The sequence below is a fragment of the Kogia breviceps genome, chromosome 11 (assembly GCF_026419965.1).
Source record: "Kogia breviceps isolate mKogBre1 chromosome 11, mKogBre1 haplotype 1, whole genome shotgun sequence".
NCBI lineage: Eukaryota > Metazoa > Chordata > Mammalia > Artiodactyla > Physeteridae > Kogia > Kogia breviceps.
In genome coordinates, this window is record NC_081320.1 from 95,456,202 (window position 1) to 95,478,150 (window position 21,949).

Genomic DNA, 21,949 nt, shown 5'->3' on the forward strand with positions numbered 1-21,949 from the left:
CGGGGGCACAGCAAAGCACCAACAATTAGAGTGAAAAGGGGAGAGAAAACGGGGGACTTGGGGGCTCTGAGGGCACACACAGGAATGTCTGCAATTCTGCTCAACCAAAAGAACAGGAATCCAGACTCTCCGAAAGAATGAAAGGAGAGGGTCTTAAGCCTCTGAAAGTCAAAGAAAGGGCTCAAAATCCAGTCGCTGCTAAGAAAGCAGGATTAAAGGTCAAAGGTCTACATCAGACATTCCAGGGTCTTTGATGGAACCCTTCAGCCAGCAACAAGCCCAAGGAGACTTCCTAACCAGGGCCAGACTAAACCAGACTGTTTACCAAGGTCTCCTGGCAGGATGAGAGCTTTAAAATGGCCTTAGACAAAACCAACTGGATTGGGAGCTCAGGACCTTAAAACTCAACCACAGGAATCCAGAGGTTCCACAGCTGCACTGCACCCCATAGAGTATGAGGGTATGTGTTTTAATGATTAGAGTAAATTTTGTTTTCTTTCCATGAGAAGAAACAGTATGACATTCTGAGTGGATGGGATTACAGGAATTTACCTGCATCTTGTTTAATAAATAAATACTTATCCCCAAATACTGGGGTTGTATTTGTTTGGTTTGGTTGGCCTTCCTTTAAAAAAAAAAAAAAACCACGTAAAAGATTTCTCCCCTAGAAGGAGGGGGTAATACCCCTAATTCGTAGAACAAAGTAACAAGGGCCCTCTGAATCGCCCTCACAAATACAGAAACTGTTAACAGATCAAGGGGTGTTTTGGGGTACCAGCACCCTGGCCATTAAAATCATCCTTAATGTTACTGTCTGAGGAAGGACAGCAGTAAGATAAGAGAGCTGACAGAGAGACAGACTGACAAAACAAGCCCTCTGCACCACGTTCTACGATGCAGAAACCAGGGGCTCAAGCCCAGTGCTTGGGTGACGGTGACATTTAGCAAATCGACAAGAATCTCCCCCTTTTCACCGACCCCCTCCTCCATCCTCCCAGTACTAGAGAAACAAAATCCCGGAGGCTTCCTCTAGGCTGTTTGCCAGACACACGGGAAAATCATAGAGAGGCCCTGCTCTGGTTTTCATGCCAACATGAGGGGCTGACCAAGCAGGCTGACAGCTGGCAGGTAGCCTTCGGCTCTCAACGTGGGAGGCCCGGGCCGCGCGAGCCTCCAAGCTGTCCCTGGAAAGTGCCACATGATGAGGGCGGATGAGGACATCCCAAGGAGTCCGTGTTCGGGATGCAGCCTCCCGGTCAGAGGCCAGCCAAGGTTGTCTATGGAGAGCTTCAACCCCAGGAAAAGCTGACTGGGAAACTCCAGGGCTTTCTCCCCACCTGTCCCCGGGTGAACACCCTTCAAAACGTCAAATCCATCTTCCATCTTCCCAAATCATGGGATTTAATTACGGGTGGAGGCAAAAGCACTTGTTGATTTTAAGGTGCCATTCGAAAGTACTAAATTATTTATCATTATACTGTTCCCTTATCATTGGCAACAAAGCCTTTCAATACTATAGGAAGTTAAGGATGACCATTTAATATATATTTCACAGAAGTCTTTCAGCTGAAAACACAGTCTACAAGAGATCCTCCAGTTATTTCTCAAGTGCCCCCAATGTCACAGTAATGCTTCCTGTGCCGGAAAACCTTGGTACTTTCGACGTGAATACCAGAGAATTCTTGGGCTTCCTAATTCGCGCTTTTGATCACAATCTACTTTCTCCCAGACCCAGATCCAGTTCCTTTAGGTCCTTAGCGATTGCTATTTGCAAGGTTAATTTTGTAAGGACGTTTTAAATAGTGACACAAGGAGTGCCTCCCTGCTAGAAAAAGGGATTATCAGACATCACGTGAGGACCTCTGAGCCTCATTTTCCCTTACGTGCGACCGTCGCCAGCCCCCCACCCTCACCCTGCGCGCGCGCGCACACACACACACACACACACACACACACACATCGTGATCACCCAAGACGGGACCCGGCATACCGCATGCTTCGTTAATTAGTTAACTTTTGTTTTAAACCGCAGCCCTCTTTCACTTCAGAGGCTAAGAGAAGCGTGCAGGTAACTTCACGTGAAAGACAAGGTGACAAAAAGAACTTCCTTTAGCAATAACTCTCATACTTTGGATTGCTGTGGGTTACTTTTGACATGAAAATACACGACTACAAAAAATACAAATGAAAGACTGAAAAATACAACCAGTTTATTCTCTGGATAATTAAGTAAACCCTAAACTTAACCTCATGCCTGAAGATAATTTATTCCTGGCACACATTAAAGCTATAAGGGTTTGTTCTTGGTTTTTAACAGTTTCTAGAGGGCTCTTGTAACTGCTATCCCAGAGAAAGACTACCTACACTCCCTTGCAAAGATATGGCCACAAATCACAAGGAGAAAAAATATATAACTGAGGGTCAAAAGCATGTTAAAATGTCTTACTTATCCAAGTGAGACCACCAAACCTTTTAATAAGAGTATAAGTAACAACCAATTCCGAACAGGCTGGCACGGCTCTCTCTTTCTCCTACTAGTCCAATGAACCACTTTATCCCTTGCAACCTTATGGCTGAAACTTGTTTTAGTTTCAGCCAAGTAAGGATGGGATGCACGTGCAACACTCTCTTTTCTAATAATTCTGTTCTTCCAGACCCAACAGTTTCTACAGTTTCCGCAGAAGAGGAAAGAGTTCCCAGTCACACCCGGTAAAGGAAAGGCAAGAACGTATCTCCTACCTTCTAGAGCGGAAAGCTGCTGCTCCGCTTCCAAGTACAACTGGGAGAAGACGGGCCTGGGTACCAGGCTGCTGGAGCGCAGGGAGGCCTCGATGGAGTTGTGCAGGACCTCCTCAAACCGCGCGGTCTTCAGCTGCCCAGCGTAAGAGTTTCCCATCTCCGAGAGACGAAGCAGTCTTCTGTTTAAAATGGCATTTCAGTTTCAGTTAAGAAGCCTGACCCCGAGCGTGAAGCCCAAATGTAGAAAGGATCCCCGCTGCAAGGAGGGGAGAGGGCCACGTGTCCCCCGCCCAGCCAAGAGGAGGAGCAGGCAGCTCTCAGCTACAGCTACTGCCGGGCAATTACAGGAAGTTATATAAGTAACAGCGTTCTCTGATTTAGCACTCAGAGAGCAGAGCCTGACACCTCTCAGGAGATTTTACTAGAAACTGGCTCCTAGTCATCTGCAGGTTTCACAGACCCCCAGCTTTTCCCTGAGTGATGATCTGCTTTGGAGAGACCCCAGACAAATGACGCTTTCTTTTCTTTGACTTCAAGAAGAATCGCCCTGCGCCACTTTATGTGTGTGACGACGGCTGACAATGCAGCGACCCATGACAACCAACCCCCAATTTCAGGATTAGGGACTCGGTCTCCCCTCACCTTCTCAGGAGGAAGGCTAGCAAGTAGATTTTGCCTCACTGCCTCCTCTGCTAAAAGGCCAATTACGAACACTTCCTCTAAAATGTTTTTAGTTTATTACGTTTCCAGTAGACAAGTGATGCAGAATTACATCTGGAAGTCTGGAAATTACAGAAGAGGGTGGAAAATCACTATGTCCGTCCCCCAAGATAACCACTGTGATTTTTTTTTTTTTGATAGCAGCTTAAGATCTAATTCACATAAAACCCCATTCATCCGCTATATGTAAAAGACATAAACAACAAGGTCCTACTGTATAGCATAGGGAACTATATTCTATATCTTGTAATAACCTATAATGGAAAAGGATACAAAAAAGAAGATATATATGTGTAACTGAATCACTTTGCTGTACACCAGAAACTAATCCATGGCAAAGCAACTATGCCTCAATTTTTTTTAAAAAAGGTACAACTCAACGGTTTTTAGTATATTCCCACGTGGCACACAAGCATCACACAGTTGATTTTAGAACACTGCCATCACCCCCGAAAGAAATCTCATACCCTTTGGCCGTCACCCCTAAGTCCCCAGTCCTCCAGCCATAGGCAGCCACTAATTGACGTTATGTCTATAGACATATTAACAGAATCATACAGTATGTGGTCCTTCCTTCCTTTGGCGCAACGTCTTTACCATTCCTCTGCGTTAAGCACGCGTCGATACTCCATTCTCTCTGATACTTTGATGTATTCTCTCCAGACTTAATTCTCTGGGGGACAGGAGGGAGCTGGGAGACTGTATCCACATGGTTAAAATCCCTTCTGATACAATTTTTGATTCTGCTCTTTTCACCGCACATAAACATTTCACCCAAACCTCTTACAGATGCTGTTAGAACCAGTTAATGGCTGCATCGCATTCCATTGAGTGAAGGTTCAGGTATTTGCTAAGACATTTCTCTGGGATTAGACATATGGTTAAACCCCTATATTTAGTGCTTCCTAAGAACTGGCATTTAAATGTATGTTCCTTCTTAACGTTTTCTGTGCATTTTCTATTTCATTTCGTTTTTTGTTTAGATCTCCCTTTTTCTATTTCCTTTTGGTTGAATTTGCTGTACTTTTACCAAACTTCTAAAAATGACTACTTTATCATCATCTCTATTTTCCATCTTACTGCTTTGATGACGAAGATATTTAGGGCTATACATTTTCCTCTGGGTGCCTCTTGTGCTGTGGCCCCTAGTTTTAGTGTAAAGTGTTCCCCTTTCCATCTCTTTTTAGACAGTTTATGATCTCCCTTTTGAGTCCCTTTTTGATCCTACAATTATACAGGAATGTAGGTTTAATTTCTGAATAGTCAGAATTGGGGAGGAAGAAGGATTAGCCTTATATTATTTATTTCTAATTTTTATTGGATAATCACGACTGTGGCCTTTAAAAACGCTACTTTTAAAATTTGTTAAGGGTTTCTTTTTGACAGGTGCCAGATGGATTTTTACAAATATGCTGTCATGTGAGAAAAGATTAAACTCTCTTCAAGGTATAAAAGTAGACTATTCAACTTTTCCACATCCTCATATATCTCATGCCTCCTCTACTATTAATGTCCGAAGTGGCATTTGACTTCAAAATAGCACAAGGTGGGGAATTCCCTGGCGGTCCAGAGGTTAGGACTCGGCGCTTCCACTGCAGGGGGCCCAGGTTCAATCCCTGGTCGGGGAACTAAGATCCGGCAAGTTGCATGGTGCAGCCAAAAACATAGCACAGATGCCATCCCCGACATGCCCACAGGCCACTCACTGGCTTCCTGCTTCATTAGGGTGACACACACTCGGTCACACAAGTTGTGAGGCTGGCTTCACATCCCAGGCACCTCCTTACGCGTCACTTTGACTTAAGACGTATATAAGAAATTCCCCTTGTCCTTGTTCTGTACGTGGCTAAGCAATTTCAAGATGGGACCGTTGGTGCCCTAAGGAGCCCTGGTTTCCCTCCTGAAGGTAAAATGGGCCGGTGTCGCCTTCTGTTGCAACAAAGGTTCAGGCTTCCTTCTTCCAACTAAAAGTAAATGGAAACCATTAAACACTTCCTGCTTGGGGCAATAATTCCTGAGCACAGGGCCTCCCCTCCGGCAGCCCCTGCTTACAGCCTGGGGAAATGAGCTGGTGGGAGGACTGCTTCAGGAATTAGCCCGAACAAAAAGAAAGCACTTCTGAAAGAGAGAGGGGAGCGGCTGGAGCCACCTAATAGCCTGAGTCAGAAGAGGCTCCCAGGCCCTCTGCCTTTTCTCTTGACCCGCAGCCTCCTTCAGTACGTAAATGAGGGATTACGGGCCACATGTGGGGACGCCTGTGTCCGTTTCCATTCAGGGTGGTCCATGGAAAGCTGCCGCCAATTAATAACATCACGAATGCCTCCTGTTTCTATAGATCTTTGTCTGAAGAGCTTAACGCACGCAGAAAGCAGCTTTACTTCTGGCCCATTTTACCTGGAGCCCCTGCAAAAGGATGCTCAACGGTTGAAAGAAATGCTCAGGGCATCCAGACCCTCCCTTCCCAAGGTCCCGGACCGCTCACCTGGCAGGTGATTGGCACCCTGAGCCCAGAGGACTCCAGCGGTTAAGGCAGAGCAATGCCTGGGGTGGACAGAGCAGTAAAGAGGAAGAAAGAAAACTCATATTGTCCGGCTCCCGTGTGCCAGGCACCTTGTTCAATACGCTTGGTAGCCCTGTGAGGGCTATTATGAAGCCCATCAAAAAGATGGCAAATCCAAGTCTCAGAGATGGTAAGTAACCTGCAAGAACTCTTGTTGAAAGAAAATAGAATTGGGGGTGGGGGGAAGGAGAAAGGGAAGGGGAGGGAAAGAGGGAAGGAGAAACACGAAAGGGGGCTTCCCTGGCGGCGCAGTGGTTGAGAGTCCGCCTGCTGATGCAGGGGACGCGGGTTCGTGCCCCGGTCCGGGAGGATCCCACGTGCCGCGGAGCGGCTGGGCCTGTGAGCCGTGGCCGCTGAGCCTGCGCGTCCGGAGCCTGTGCTCCGCAACGGGAGAGGCCACAACAGTGAGAGCCCGCGTACCGGGAAAAAAAAAAAGAAAAAAAGAAACACGAGAGGAACAAGGCATGGACAGAAGAGTGTTCACACTCAAAAAACTGGAAATTGTATTTTACAACCCTAAGTGAACATTAAAGCTTTAATGTCTAGAAGCAAATAGTGAGAGAGACAATGACCCCACTCCCGATCTAATGAGGCATTTGAAACCCTAAGTAAGTGCTGGTACCTGAGGATGGGGAAGGAAACTGAGAATCGAACGACTCTGGCCCTTTTTGTTAGCCCCAGTGGACCACAATCGAATGGCGTGGAAAATTCCTACCACACCTGGCAGTGCTGCAGCTCACAGACCAGACCACCCGCCAGTGAGGAGTTAGGGCTCAGAGGGCAGACACAGCAGGCTGAGACGGAGGTCCAGCCGGGGCTCGCTGGTGTGCTAGGATCCCACAACTGTCACATGGGGAACTAAAGAGCCAGAGAGAGGACAGCCTCGCCCAGGGTCAGACACCGAAGCCAAACTCCTCCCCAAAGCCTCGTGGATCCAGGGCGACACCTGTGACCTGCCGGGACTGGGTTCTACCACTCACCCCCTGGGAACGGCCTCTTTGCTCGTCTCCTGCTGCAGTTACTCAAGTCTGCAAACTGCGGGGATTCCTTTCCCGCCCTGACACGTCACACTCTGCTGCCTGCCTTCCAAGGCCTGGCCCAGCCCCTCCCCGTGCTGGTGTGTGATGCTCTTCCACCACAGAATCTGAAGCTGTCCCCATCACTGCAGCGACGACGGTCAAACCACGGCCTTCACCTTAATGCACGCGAGCCTGGTATAGTAGACGGAGAGAGCGTGTGTGGCTCACCGGGCCTCGGTATGCTCATCTGTAGAATGGGCTCTTTGAAGGACTCAATGGTCATCACAGAGAGCAAAAGACACAGAGTGTGAAAGTGCCTAGCAGAGCACCTGGTAGTCAGTGCATGACCATTCATTTCTAGCTAAATCTGAACAGGCATGTGAAAAGGTAAGAACTTCAAATCATAGGTGACAAGGGACTAAAAGTGCTATAGTCCATAATTCCTACAGCGTAAGGTGGGGGTAGGGGTCTTGGGGAGAATCAGTGAGAACTCAGGCGGTCCAAAGGGGCTGCTACCCAAAGTGGGCCCAAAAGGAAGAGTAGGATATTTTGGGCCCAAAATTGGGACTAGCATTTGGGAAAGAAACGGGAGGGTACACAGGCAGGAAGGCTCCACGAATACACACAATGCTCTAGAAAAAGAAAATAAGTGCATCTGATGAGTAGTAAAGGTGGCACCACGGTAGGAAAAAAACCAAAACTGAGGGTAAAAATTAGACATTGTTTTAGTAGGCAACAGCCCTGACGCTTCAGAACTAGGGATTTATGTTGATAAAGGTGATATTTTAAGCAGGTCAGTTGGACAGGGATGTTTGGAACAAAACTGGAGGGAAGACCTGGAGGCAGGAAGCCGGGTGGAGATAAATTAGGAGCTTGGGATTAACATACACACACTACTGTATATAAAAGAGACAAATAACAAGGAGCTACTGCAGAGCACAGGGAACTCTAGTCAATATCTCGTAATAAGCGATGATGGAAATGAACCTGAAAAGAATAGATATATATAAATATGTATAACTGAATCACTTTGCTGTACACTTGAAACAACACTGTACATTAACTATACTTCAATAAAGAAATAAAAATAAAAACAGCATTTGCTCACTTCCTGTCTCTGTGTCACATTTTCGTAATTCTCACAATATTTCCAACCCTCCACCAGCAGAAAGATTATGACTCACTGAAGGCTCAGATGATGGTCCTCATTTTTTAGCCATAAAGTACTTTTTAATTGTGGTACATACATTTTTTAGACATAATGCTATTGCACACTTAACAGACTACAGTATAAACGTAACTTTTATATGCACTAAGAAATCAAAAAATTCATGTGATTCACTTTATTGCAGTGGCCTGGAACTGAACCTGAAATATCTCCAAGGTGTGCCTATAACTATTTTGGAAGATGGGGAAAGGAAAAAGGTGGGTACACACATGTGTTTGGCGGGGAGGAGGAAAGAGGTGTGAGAACCGTCAATTCTCATGCCACGGTAAGAATGAAAAGATGGTCTAGGAATAATCAAGAAAGTGCAACATCAGTTATTACTTGTAAATAAAGAGGTAAATTCCAGAAAATTAAAGAAAAAGAAAGAATTAAGAGATGGTTGCCTCTACGCAGCGGGAATTGGAGTGGAAATAGGTGAGAAGGCGATCACTGTTTTTCATTTTAAAGCTTATGACGTTTAACTTTTTAGACTGTGGGCATTTTTACGTTTATTAAAGGCTGAAGGTTACATTTTTAAAAATTAATGAAATGCAGGCTTTATGCATATCCATTTTTATAATGGATGACGGACGTCACACAGCACCTCAGTAGGAGAGCACCTGAAGATCTTGGTGAACTACAGACCTACAGCAAAGGCAGGCCACCTGCTAAGCATCTCCACAAGCTGCACTGAATTTAATCCTAGCAACAATCCTTTCTGGGCATTATTTCTCTCCCTACTTGTATCCTTAGTTTACAGATGAAGAAACTAAGGCTCAGGGAAGTTGGGAGACCTGTCTAATGATGCACAGCTAGTGCCTGGTCTGGAATTAAAAGCCCCTCTCCAAGACTCTCTTCCATGAAAAGTAGTATTTAAGAAGTTTAAACCAGCAGAATTGAAAAATCTCAGACATCCTCAAGTTTAAAGGTTATAAACTTGTATTACCATTACCTTCTAGTGTTTTTTTCCAGTCGTGTCAAGACATTTCCCAGTTTTACAGAATGCTATGGTGTTCCTCAAAACTTCTAGAGGGTAGCACTGGAGAGTCAGCCTCACAACAGTAAGCATGCATACACATCCCAAACTGGACGTCCTCCCAGGCTAAGCGTTCTCGTTGGTACTCTGGGAGGGAGCCCATAAAACACTGCAATTATTCATACGAGAAGGTTCTACCTATACTCACTGAACCACACGGCCGACCTTATAAAATACCTATTATAGTACTTACATACATAGTACAGCATTACATCCATAGTGAACAAAAAAAGAAAATATAAAAACCTCTGTTCATATCTATTTTACCTAATCATTGTATTATTTTTCAGTGTATGTTTGATAATGTAAATAATATACAGGATATACTGCAGTCCATGTATGCAATTTGTGAATCACTAGACAGATATATACATATATATGAGGGGCGACCCGAGTTTGAATGAAAGAATAAGAAAACCAATATTTGTTTAGCATCTCTTTTGCGCCAGCAGTTCTGTGACAAGAGTACTATTGTCTTCATTTTGCAGGTGAAGAGACTGTGTCTGGGATTTAAAAGCACTGATTGTCTTCACATCTTTATTATTTCCTTTAGCAACAGAAACCCCAAGCGCATTTTACGTAATAATCAAAATAACAGTCATCACTTACTAGGGCCACTTTGCGCAGACACCTTCCTTAGTTTACATTTATCATTTATTTCATCTTCACCATGGCCCTAAAATGCACATAGCATGGTTCTCATTTTATATATTAGGAAACTGAGGCAGGATGAGATTAAGTGACTTGTGCAAGGTCTCCCATTTGGGACAATTTTAGAATGTCGAATAATGGCCCAAAGAAAGGGAATCTTTGCTTTCAATGACGTCGGTGACTTCAGAAAAGGGAGCATCTTTTTTGCGGTATGCGGGCCTCTCACTGTCGTGGTCTCTCCCGTTGCGGAGCACAGGCTCCGGACGCGCAGGCCCAGCAGCCATGGCTCACGGGCTTAGTTGCTCCGCGGCATGTGGGATCCTCCCGGACCAGGGCACGAACCCGTGTCTCCTGCATCGGCAGGCGGACTCCCAACCACTGCGCCACCAGGGAAGCCCTGTTTTTGTTTTTTTTAACGGTGTCCACTTGTCCGGCCATGCCAAAACTTTTTGTTAGAAGAGGACTGCCTTAGGTTCTTCCTAAGTGGTATTTTACCAAGAGGGGGGCTGCCATGACAAGAAAACACAGCATCAGCAAATGAAAAGCCCCATTTAAAGAGACACATTTCTAGCCAGACAAAGAAAACCAAGAGCGTTCTAAGAATGCTACGTGAAGACAGGTCTCCCCAGGGAGGAAGGCAAGCAGGCTCACTGCTGCTTCACGAGACAGGCCGAGCACACAAATAATTGGCGAGTCGGCCCGCCGGGGCCTGGACAGTGTCTGCCTCCCCGACAGCCCGACTGGCCCTTTCCTGGAGATTAAAGCAGGGATTAAACCAGACTCCAGCCCTTTCAAATAAAAACATTCTCGTTCCGGCCTCTCCTTGAAGTGACCTTTTTCCTTTTTCTTTCTTTTTTTTAAAGAATAGACTATCAAAAGTTTTGGAGAATACCCTGGAGGTCCAGAGGTTAGGACTCTGCGCTTCCACTGTGGGGGGCACAGGTTCCATCCCTGGTGGGGGAGCTAAGATCCCACAAGCTGCGCAGTGTGGCAAAAAATATATATATATATATATATATAAAAAGTTTTGCCCAAGAGACAGAAAATCCATTTCACTTAAAAAGCTCACTGACACTCACTGGGAACCCCGAGGAGGTCTGTGTCCAGCTAAACTCTGGGTCCACCATGATTTTTCTGTTCCTTTCTGAGCACCTTTCAACTTTGCCTTTTATCGGTCAAGTAACGAGGCACCTCTGCTTAAGCCCAGAGCTCGCATCTGTCAGCAACAGTTATTGGTTCCTGGAATAGCTGGAACTCACTTCCTAAGGATGACGCCCAGCTCTGTGTATCCCTGGCTGCTGCGCACCAGTCATTCTACTCATAAAAATAAAGCTACCACCTCCCCCTGACGCTCACCCATCAGAGCCGGCTCTCCGCCTTCCCCAGAGGGATCTCTGTTAACCCGTAGAGGGATCCTCACCCACATCCCGTTTCCTCCAGACGTCCAGAGGCGCACATCGTTGGCTGGGTCCCTCTGTGTGTGGAGACTGAGGCCAGCGATGTGCTGGGGGCAAGCTCTTGGGTTCTCAGCCATGGTGTCGACTTAGATCAAAACCAGCAGGACTCTCAGAGAGGGTCCTGCAGGTCCCTTTGAGTTATGAGATAATAAACCCCTCAGTAAAGTTGGACTTTACCAACTTCAAACAATTTTTCAAACGCAAAAGCGTTCATAATCTGCCTGCTGGGTAGTAAAAAGCATGTACTTTGGAATAAGGCCACAAGTGGTTCATTTATGACTATGCTTCTTTTGAGCTGTGTGGCCTTGGGCAAGTTACCTAACCTCTCTGAACCTCCACTTCTTCATGTGTAAAATGAGGATAATACGAACCACCTCCCAGAGTTGTAATGAGGGTTAAATGAACTAACATATATAGAGTTGTTGGCACAGAGTAGATGTTAATAAACTCTAGTTTTCTCTCTTAAATTGGAATTAAGTGCTCCTAATTCTAATTTCTAGACGCTAACCAGAGATCTTGACTTAACTTGATTCACTGTACTCCGATAGCAATGATTAAACTGGCTTCCTTTAGGGGTACACCGAGTGCAATGTGCCTATGCAAGTAGATGGCATTTCCACACGGTTTATCCCCCTTTCTCTCAAGACTTGAAGCCGCTTGACAACAGAAGCTATTCTAGTCACTTCTTTATTTCCCATAAATACTGCAGGTCCCGGATAATAACTCCTAAAAGGAGGTAGAGGGAGACGGAAAGGGAGAGGGAGACCACCTGTTCAAGGTTATAGTGAGGACGGCAAAGAAGTGGAGCGTGGTCCCGTGTGAAAGCATCACACGGATATTCAGGAGCCCCAGGTGTACCAAAGTAGACGCCCTGGAGGTTTTCACTTCGGACCCCAGGATGCCATCGCTGTTACAGTTCCAGAAAGTGTATTGGCTAATGCCTCCCTGCCCCAGGTATTACCCGAACTCACCTGATTGTTTTCCTTCGCAAGCAGGGCCAGAGGGGAGCTCTTCCCGTGAGCATCGAAGTTCTAGATGTGCACTTCTGTTCCTTACTTATGAACACTCTGCCACCCCCTGGGCCCTGTTTGTGCCTCTTCTTCCCTGGGCTCACACTGAGGCCAACCTTCATGGCTTCCTCTCCTCCACCCCCAGCACTCTGCACACACCTCACTGGGCTCCGGGTTTCTCCCCCTAAAGCCACACGGAGTGTGTCTGCGTTTCCCCCCCTCCTCGGGGGCCTGAACTGCTGGATGGTGCAACCGAGCTCACTCATTCCCCATGGAGCCCAGAACAGTGTCTTTGGAGCAGATCTGGCAAAGGATCAGCCATTGACTCTGCTCATTACCCCAGGCGGCCAGAGACCCCACTCGCCCTCCACCCGGACCACCCCAGGCTCAAAGAGAAGACACAGCTGGAGGCCTTCAACGTCTCAGAACCAAGTTCACAGGGCTAGGTCTGTCCTAAGCCACAAATCGACACCTCCGAGCCTGTTCTCTGCTTCACGAGAAACAGTGAACCTTCCTCTTAGATTCGTGGTTTTGCCCTCAAGTTAAATGCTTAAATAATCTAATTTGGACACATGGCAGTCATATTTCATTCCTACTTGGAGCTAAGGGTGAAAGTGAAAGACACAGAGTCCCTGACCTGGAGAAACTCACGGGTAGGGAGGAAGTGCAGGTAAACAAGGCAGTGTGACCGTTGCCTTAGCAGGGATTTAGGCAAGAGGGCGGCTCCAAAGGAAACAGAGATGGGCATAGAAGGTTCTGTCTCAAGTCAATCTCAGGGTAACTCCCAGAAGGGCTGAATCTGGGGGATAAGCACAGGTTTGCCAGCTGAATATAAGAAAGGGCATTCGGGCAGGAGGTGGGCAACACACCCAGGCTTGACCCGAGGGTGACACCCACGTGTGACTGGGGAACACAGGTCCTTCCAGATGCTGGAGCATGGTAGGGCGCGGAGGGGGCAGGTACAAGAGGGTGATGAGGGCCAGACTAGACTAAGCCCTGTGAACACACATTCAGATTTAACCCTGTAGAGTTAGGCAAGGACTTTAAGCTGGCAGGATCCGACTGTGAGAGAGATTACCTCGGCTTCCTAAGGAGGAATATAGGAGAATATTGCAATACACTGAGACTCAAGGAGGACACAAAGACTGGCTCATGCGGAGGCTGAGGAAGAGGGGAGACTGGGCTTTAGAAAGAGCAGCAAGTCGGTGGTGTCACCATCGCAATGCGGAAGGCCAGGGGCCGTGGGAGGTCCGAGGCGCCCTCCGCGCCAGGTGCTCAGGAACCTCCAGCCACCTCCTTGCTTGCGATCTGTTCCCTCACGAGCATCCGCTGAGCTACGTGCAAAATGGGGCTGGTACTCACTTGTCTTTGTCCTCTGTTTCCTCTCAGCCTCGCCTGGAGAGGTGACCAAGGGCAGAGAAGAAAGCCAGAGTTCAAGACCATGAAAGGGAAGACCCATCCACAGCCCCCACCAGGCCTCTCTTCCCCTCCCTTTGCCATCTGCCTCCATTCTGAATCGCACCCAAAACACACCTGTGGTCCTCAGGCCCTCCCACCTGACCCTCTCCGGAGACAGCCCTCCCCCGGAATCCCTGCTGACCCCAGGGCCTCCCGGAAGGTAACCATCAATGCCCCAAATTCCAGCTCAGATCTGAGCTGCCACTAACCCCTGATCCTTCCTTCTCCCACATCCCTACAGCAGAAGTTAAGAATCCTTCATCCGACACACAGGTATGGTGATTTATTCCTTTTGAGACCAAAGTTTCGGAGAACAAAACAAAAGCAAAGCCCTCTCAAGACTGCATTTCCAACCTCCTCCCGTACCTCCCGCCGCACGGCGGGCCCTCGCGTATGAGGAATGGCTGTGATGCTTCAGGAGAGGAGGAAGAGTCAGCCCCAAGTATATGAAGTGACCATAAACGCATTCAGACTGCAGGATGGTCTCCTACAAACTCTTTGAGGTCCTCCAGGCAGGAAACAGCATTCTAATGTAGATTTCTGCGATTTTTCCCTGGAGGAACTCATAAACTCCACAGGTGCTGTTTAATGACCGAAAAGCTGGGCTAAGGGCTTGACTTCTATCTAATCTGCTTGTCTCTCTACCCAGGACTGTCCTGTCTCAGCCGCCAGAGCACCATGCCACCCGGACATCTGTCCCCACAAGGTCAGATGGCGCCTTCCTCTGGGACCATCCTTAAGCCCTCTGGAAAGGAACGACAAAGCAAGCGCGATGTCCCCACCCCCAGCTGCAGGGAGAACCGAACGGGAGAGAAGCAGCCTCTGAATAAAGCCAGGGAAGAAGAAACTATGGAAATACTTCTCTCCAGAACCCACCAGGCAGGATGCAGAGAGTATTTCCTTAGCACATCATTTATAACTAGACTGGCCGCCGTTTGGTGTCCACCTTGTGCAAAACTAATTAGTTCTAACCCCTTTAGATACCATTTTCAACAGCGAAATCAGGAAATGAGTTCATTAAGTGGATTCACTCCGCTTACTGAAAAGGCAAATGCTTTGCCATTATTCCGCCTGACACGGGCCAGTGCCGTCTCTATCATCAGCCAAAACGCCGACGCCAACGCCAACCACTCCAACCCCGCAAAGCGGGTGCTCCGCTCCCAGTGTCGAACACACCGTACCTTACAAGAAGCTGGTCATTTCGGGCAGCCAGAAACCAACCGGCCAGGGGCAGGCTGAGCCCGGAGAAGGACGAGAGCTTGCTGAGCCCCTGCCTCGCGGGCTGTGCCTTTGATCGTGCAGGGAGCCTTTAATGCCCCCAAGAACAGAGCCAAGCACTCGGTCAGCCTGACACCCTGGCTCCCCGGCCAGGCTCCCCTTTTCCCCCCAGCCAGGGGAAAGGTTTCAAAGGCAGTATCTGCTCCCGAGGCTACGACAACAACCAGGAGGGAAAAAAAAAAAAGGCAGCAGCAGACTTTCCAAGTTGAGCTCCACCCGCCCCAGGCTCCTGCTGGGTCAGATGGCAAATGCCCTGGGTCTCCATCTTCTCAGCGCTGAAGCGTTTCACTGGGTCAAAGTGCTCACCACGCAGGTACATACCGATCTGTCAGTCTAACCACCGGCAGTTAAACCGAGTCTTTTCAAACATGAAAGTTTTGTACTTGGCCTGGAACCGCATCCTCTCGCGCAGAGAACGATGGGTCGGGGAAGGGCACGGGCTTTGCTGTGGGAATCGGGCAGCCCGCTTGGCCACGGGGGGACCGCAGGTGTGGCACTGACCCCGAGGAGCACGTGCCCCTCCAAACAACCGCCTCCGTGAACAGCCAGGAACACAACACGGCCAGCAGAAGCCCCCCGAGGGTCACGGTGGCTTGTTCTTGAACTTACTGTATGTAAGTCATTTCTACCGTGGTGGAAATCACGAAAACACCAGCTCTTGTCCGGACCTTCCTACACACTCCTGTTGCAACTAACCTTTGGAAATCCAAGAATCCTGCTCAGACCCTAACTGAAAAAGGAAAGACAAGAAATCATGGGAGCCTCCTTCATTTGTGCCAAATCCCTTTAACTTTGACTTTTATCTTCTTTCCACGGTCTTTTATTTGCCCGCCAAGAGGACACGGGTAGGACCCAGGGGGATCCGTGTCATCCGCCTTTCGTGCCCAAAGCCCAAAGGACCGTATCACTCGTGTTGCTGCCCCAGTCAGCAAAGAGAGTTCTCAGCTGTTTCGAGGACCTGTCCTCAAAACCACCATGCGGTGGAAGGAAGAGCCCCATGTCTCGGACCTACCCCTCCCCAGGCTGAGCCCCATCTCCCTAGCAAGGCAAGTGGAGACCCCACCTGCCCCCAGGCCTTCACAGACGGGCAGGGCCACGCCCCCCGGTGGCTCCGCTTGAATGAGGCTGCCGGGCTTCACTCGTTGGGGAGGTGGCGGCAGCTCAGGTCTGAGGACGCTTGGGGACTGGAGAGGGGGCGATCCCGCATGGGGTGCGTAGCACCGTCCACCGCTCAGAGCGCTGTCTGTAATGGTGGGAATCTGGACGCCACAGAAATGTCCAGCAGGAAAGGGAGGTTTAATGCAGCCTCTGATATCCACATGCACGTGGCTTCGCGCAGGAAGTTTTTAAACGAAAACATGCAGCAAGAAAAAGATTTTAAATTGTTATAGAAACATAAAGAGAGGAATACATGTATACACATACATGTAATACAATGTATTGATATATGATATCTTATTATATAGAGATCCATCAAGAGAGATGTATCTTGGGTCTGGCCCAGGCTTGGGTTTGAATCCTGACTTACCGGACATTTGACCCTGAGCAACTTACCTAACCTTTATGTGCCTCAGTTTCCCCGATCTGATAAAAGGGATAAAAGTACCTGTTTCTTACTGTTGTTGTGTGGATTCCATGAATGAATATGCAGAGGGTACTTAGAACAGTGAATGGCACATATATAATACTTACTATATAGGCCATGATGATAGTAACAACTATTATCATTGCTAAGCTTTCAGCCTGTAAATTAATAAATAAAACGCTTAAAAGAGATTGAAAAAAAAATGTCTACAGTGGTTGCCTCCAAGTGAAAGAATTCAAGATTTTTTAATGCTTCTTTAACCTTTTCCATAGTTTGCTAATTTTTAATTGACATAAATTACCATCATCACGAGGAGAAAATTAGCAAAGAAGGAACTGCCTTCATCAGGCCTGTATGACAATACCTTTGAACTGACCGCGCTTTCCCACTGCTGTCAAAATAGGCTTCGGATGTGAAAATAACATTGGGGTGCCGCCTGCACAGGAGACAGAGCTCGCCCCAGTGGCGGCTCTGATGGTGTTTCTGGTGTGAGTCTTCCTGCTGAATTGACATCTGCAAATCTATGCTCAACGCCAATATATCTCCTTGACATATATATCTATCTCCCTCTCTTCTGTTCCATATCAAACGCTGTTCTCCGCCCCACGCCCCGGCCAAGTCCCTTCCACCTTACATGCGGCAAGCATGGACAGATTCCCTATACCAGCAGCCAACTGTGTTGGCTTTTTCTCTGTGACCACAAAGGCCTGAAGTGCTGACCTTCAAAAAGCAAAAAGTCTCTACCTGTCCAACAAAGTGTCCTGGAGACTGTGTAACCACCATTAACAAACAAATAGGCCTTGGCTTTTACAAAGCGTTTCCCTGAGCGTTCTTCAGGTCACTTTAGATCTGCTTTACTTGTACAGACTGTGAGGGAGGGGTACTGCCCGATGCTGACGGCACGTGCCTCCGGTGCTTTGTGCGTGCTGCGTGTCCTGTCTGCCTGGGAAGCCCTTACCCGTCATTCATGATATGAACTTCTATTCATCCTTCAAAACCTAGTTCAAACATCTCTTCTGTTGTGTGATGGACCTGACCTCCCCAAACAGACCTGAGCACTTCTGTCTTTGTTCAGGTTTAACGAAACTCCAGAAGCCACACTAAAGAGAGGACTTGTGGCTAATACAAGGCAAGTAACTAGAGGAAGCCAGTTGGCCCTACAGAAACCCAGACTCGGGCCTCTGGCATGTGTTAGTTGAAAACAGGGGACTTCTTTGAAATACTCTGTACGGAGCACTTGACCCCTCCACCTCCCACCCGACGGCCACATGCAGAGTTCCAGGACTCAAGTGGGCACCACTGGCAAAACACATGAAATCAATTAAATTGAATCAACAGAGGAGAACTAGGGCCACTAACATAGACACATTCTGGCATTTAGAGGGCTCCAAAATCCGAGCTGATGCTGTCCTGAGCACCCAAAAAGCAACACCTGCCAGTCCACAAGCTCCACCTATGGACAAAAAACTCCCAGCCGACTTTCTCTTTCTTAAACCCACATGAAAATCCAAGGGCCACCTGGCATCTGAAGAAGGACTGAAGCATGACAAGAACATCCAGGAGAAGGAAAGATACTAAAGCAACCTGAGAAAAAACAAGGATACATAAAGAATTTTTTTTAAACTCTAATTATTATCCTCTGAGAGACTGGGGGGCCACACTGTGTCACCCAGTCCATTCACTGAGAGACCCATAAATCACAGAGGAAGAGTTCTGAGAGATGACCCAGTCCATCCTCTGGTTTAGAGCTGACGGACAGTCTTAGTCCACTCAGGCTGCTGTAACAAAAATACCACAGACTGGATGGCTCAGACAGCAAACATTTATTTCTCCAGTTCTGGAGGCTGGGAAGTCCAACACCAAGGTGCCAGCAGATCTGGTATCTGGTGAGAGCCCATTTCTTGGTTCATACATGCACCATCTTCTCCCTGTGGCAGAAGGGACAAGAGAGCTCTCTGGGGTCTCTTTTAAAAGGGCACTAATCCAGACTTCCGTGGTGGTGCAGTGGTTAAGTAACCACCTGCCAATGCAGGGTACACGGGTTCGATCCCTGCTCTGGGAAGATCCCACATGCCACAGAGCAACTAAGCCCGTGCGCCACAACTACTGAGCCCGCGTGCTACAACTACTGAAGGCCGCGTGCTGTAGGGCCCATGTGCCACAACTACTGAGCCCGTGTGCTGCAACTACTGAAGCCCACACACCTAGAGCCCGTGCTCCGCAACAAGAGAAGCCACCACAATGAGAAGCCCGCACACCGCAACAAAGAATAGCACCCGCTCGCCACAACTGGAGAAAGCCCGTGCAGCAAGGAAGACCCAATGCAGCCAAAAATAAAAACAAATAAATAAAAGGGCACTAATCCCATTCCTGAGGGCTCCACCCTCATGACCTAATCACCTCCCAAAGGCTCCACCTCCCAATACCATCACATTGGAGGATAGGTTTCAACATATGAATTTGGGAGGGACACACACATTTAGTCTCCAGTAGGGACCCTAACTAGAGAGCTGAGTGGAAAAGCCACAGGTATGGAAGCCACACACATTTTGATGTGTAAGAGTTTGTATATTCTGCTATGTTGTCCTATACACAGTCAGTTCTGCTATGACACTTGTTTTCAAACCACAAATCTGTACCAACGGATTAATATTTTGTGAATTTTGTGTGCCCTTGGGTGTGATTTCCTCTGCAAGAAACACTAAGGTGAATGCAGAAAAAAGGTGCCTGGCTGAAGTGAGCTGCTTAGGAATACACAGAACCACACACCTCAAACACCTACCAGCCACCTCCAATCTCTGCATGTATTACAAGCCACGCCCATCCACAGCTGGTGTTAGAACTTTCCATATGATTCCACATCTCCCTCCTTCCTCTACTTCACAGTAACTCACAGCTGCAACCCTTCCAATGCCCATTTCCACACAAAACTCCATTTATCTTGCACTTCTAGGTAAAGTTCCATATTTACTGCACCATTTGTGTACTTCTTAACTATTTCTCATGTAAAACTGTCCTTCCCTTTTCTATTAGGCGTTTACCTTTTTTTTCTCAATATGTCATTGATGAAATTTTTTTGAGTCCTGTGCCTATAATCCCACCTTTCCCACAAATCCTGTGGTTTTTATTGTGCGATTTTTCATGATTCAGTGATTTTTAGAAACATATGTCTCATTATATCAGAACTGACCATAAGACTGTATTTCTGCATTCCAACTACATTTTCAGGAGTTCCTTTGATACTTGGGGTGGGGCGGGGTTGTGGGGAAAACACAGAGCATGGCATGCCGATTCTGGTTTGGAAAATGTGGTCACCACCACTGAATTGCACACCAGTCATGCCAAGCTCATTCTTCCTGGCAACCCCAAAACTTTCATCAGCTGCGTGGCCTTTTCCCTGCACTGACTGAACTGGAATCTCTTCCTGGGGTAGAGCCAGTTGCTGGGTTTTGTCAGTATAAAAGAAATTTGTATATCATACGGGTTTTTTTTGTTGTTGTTGTTTTTTTTTTGCGGTATGCGGGCCTCTCACTGTTGTGGCCTCTCCCGTTGCGGAGCACAGGCTCCGGACACGCAGGCCTAGCGGCCATGGCTCACGGGCTTAGTTGCTCCGCGGCATGTGGGATCTTCCCGGACCAGGGCACGAACCCGTGTCTCCTGCATCGGCAGGCGGATTCTCAACCACTGCGCCACCAGGGAAGCCTATCATACGGGTTTTTTTCTCTCCATCAAATACAAAATAAAATTCAAGCATAATTAATGAAATCTCCATTCCTGGCTTTTGTTTATAGGGAAGCAGCTATGGATCTGGTGCCTGGGTTCCCATCCTGGCCCCTCACCGGCCTGTTGCTGTGTGACCTCAGGCAGCTCCTGAACTCTCTGAGCTCTTTACCTCCCCCATAAATGTAGATTAACAAGGCTTACTTCTGGGCTTCCCTGGTGGCGCAGCGGTTGAGGGCCCGCCTGCTGATGCAGGGGACACGGGTTCGTGCCCCGGTCCGGGAAGATCCCACGTGCCGCGGAGCGGCTGGGCCCGTGAGCCATGGCTGCTGAGCCTGTGCGTCTCCGCAAAGGAGAGGCCACAACAGTGAGAGGCCCGCATACCGCAAAAATAAAATAAACAAAAAAACCAAGGCTGACTTCAAAGAGGTTTTGTGAGTTTCAAATGAGATAATGTAGTAAAGTATTTAGCACAGTGGCTGACACTTCAGTGTTTTTCCTTCTTTTTTTTTTTTTTTTTTTTTTTTTGTCCCGGTCAAGCTGATCTTTTTGCTGATCACAAACTTATTCCCTCATCCATGTCTTATGTTATTTGCCAACGTTGAAATCCTCTCGCCTCCCCCACTGCTACTCAAATTTGGAGCTTAAAAATTGCAAAAGTGAATAACTGGGTGGTACCCAGTCTCAAGGTTTTGGCTCATACTGGCCATGTTCTCGCCTTTGCCTTTCCCCTCCAATTAGCTTGGAGTAATCATTCACTCACTCCCTCAACATTTGCCGGGTGCCTACCTTACATATACCGGGTATTTGAGTGACTTAATTTTCCAGAGCCTATTTTCTCAGCAAAATGAGGATAATAATACCTATATCATAAGATTGTTGGGAGGCTTAAATGACACAAGGACCGTAAAGCACGTTTTACACTGTCGAGCACACAATCGGTGCTCAAAAATGGTAGCTTTTATTGGTATCACCATGAGGAAAATGACGAAGCCACAGCCCCGCTCTGAGGGAGCCTAAACCCTGATAACGTGACGACCCCGCCCTGCTGTACTAGTGCAGCCGAGCAGATCCTACGCTGGGGAAGATCCACAAACTTCTCTCCTCCTACAGACCCAAACGAGCTGGAGCAAATGTTCCACTGGCGACGAAACCATGAGTCTGACTATGAGCGCATATGACGGAAAAGGCAGCAAGCTGGCTTGGATATGATTCATCACCGCCTCTGCCGCAGTAATTAGAAGTATTTTGGTTGGTTCTAGGTCAGAATGACCCAGTTACTGCACTTTATTTATTTTCACTGCTAAAGTTTGTGGTGAACCTTAAAACAAAAACTAAAGACTTAGGAAAAGATAGCTCCTTTGTGGCTTTTGCTCGGAGTCAGGACAGTATCAGCTCTGCCTTTCAGAAGCAAGCCCCCAGTAGGACGGGAATAAAACACAGACCTACTGGAGCACGGACTTGAGGACATGGGGAGGGGGAAGGTGGGCTGTGACGAAGTGAGAGAGT

The 21,949-nt window shown here is 47.7% G+C and overlaps 1 protein-coding gene across 14 annotated transcripts in view; it reads right to left on the reverse strand.

The window, feature by feature from the left end:
- GREB1 (growth regulating estrogen receptor binding 1) overlaps window positions 1-21,949 on the reverse strand; it is a 150,797-nt gene that overhangs the window by 67,580 nt on the left and 61,268 nt on the right. For 13 of the 14 annotated variants that reach the window (XR_010835639.1, XR_010835640.1, XR_010835641.1 and 10 more), the window contains one exon: window positions 2,740-2,918. Coding sequence is in view for 10 of the 14 variants with exons in the window: in XM_067008097.1 (XP_066864198.1) it covers window positions 2,740-2,896 (157 nt within the window). In the remaining 4 variants the exon portion in view is untranslated. The remainder of the gene's footprint in view (window positions 1-2,739; window positions 2,919-21,949) is intronic. The other variant, XM_067008095.1, reaches the window with a different exon arrangement.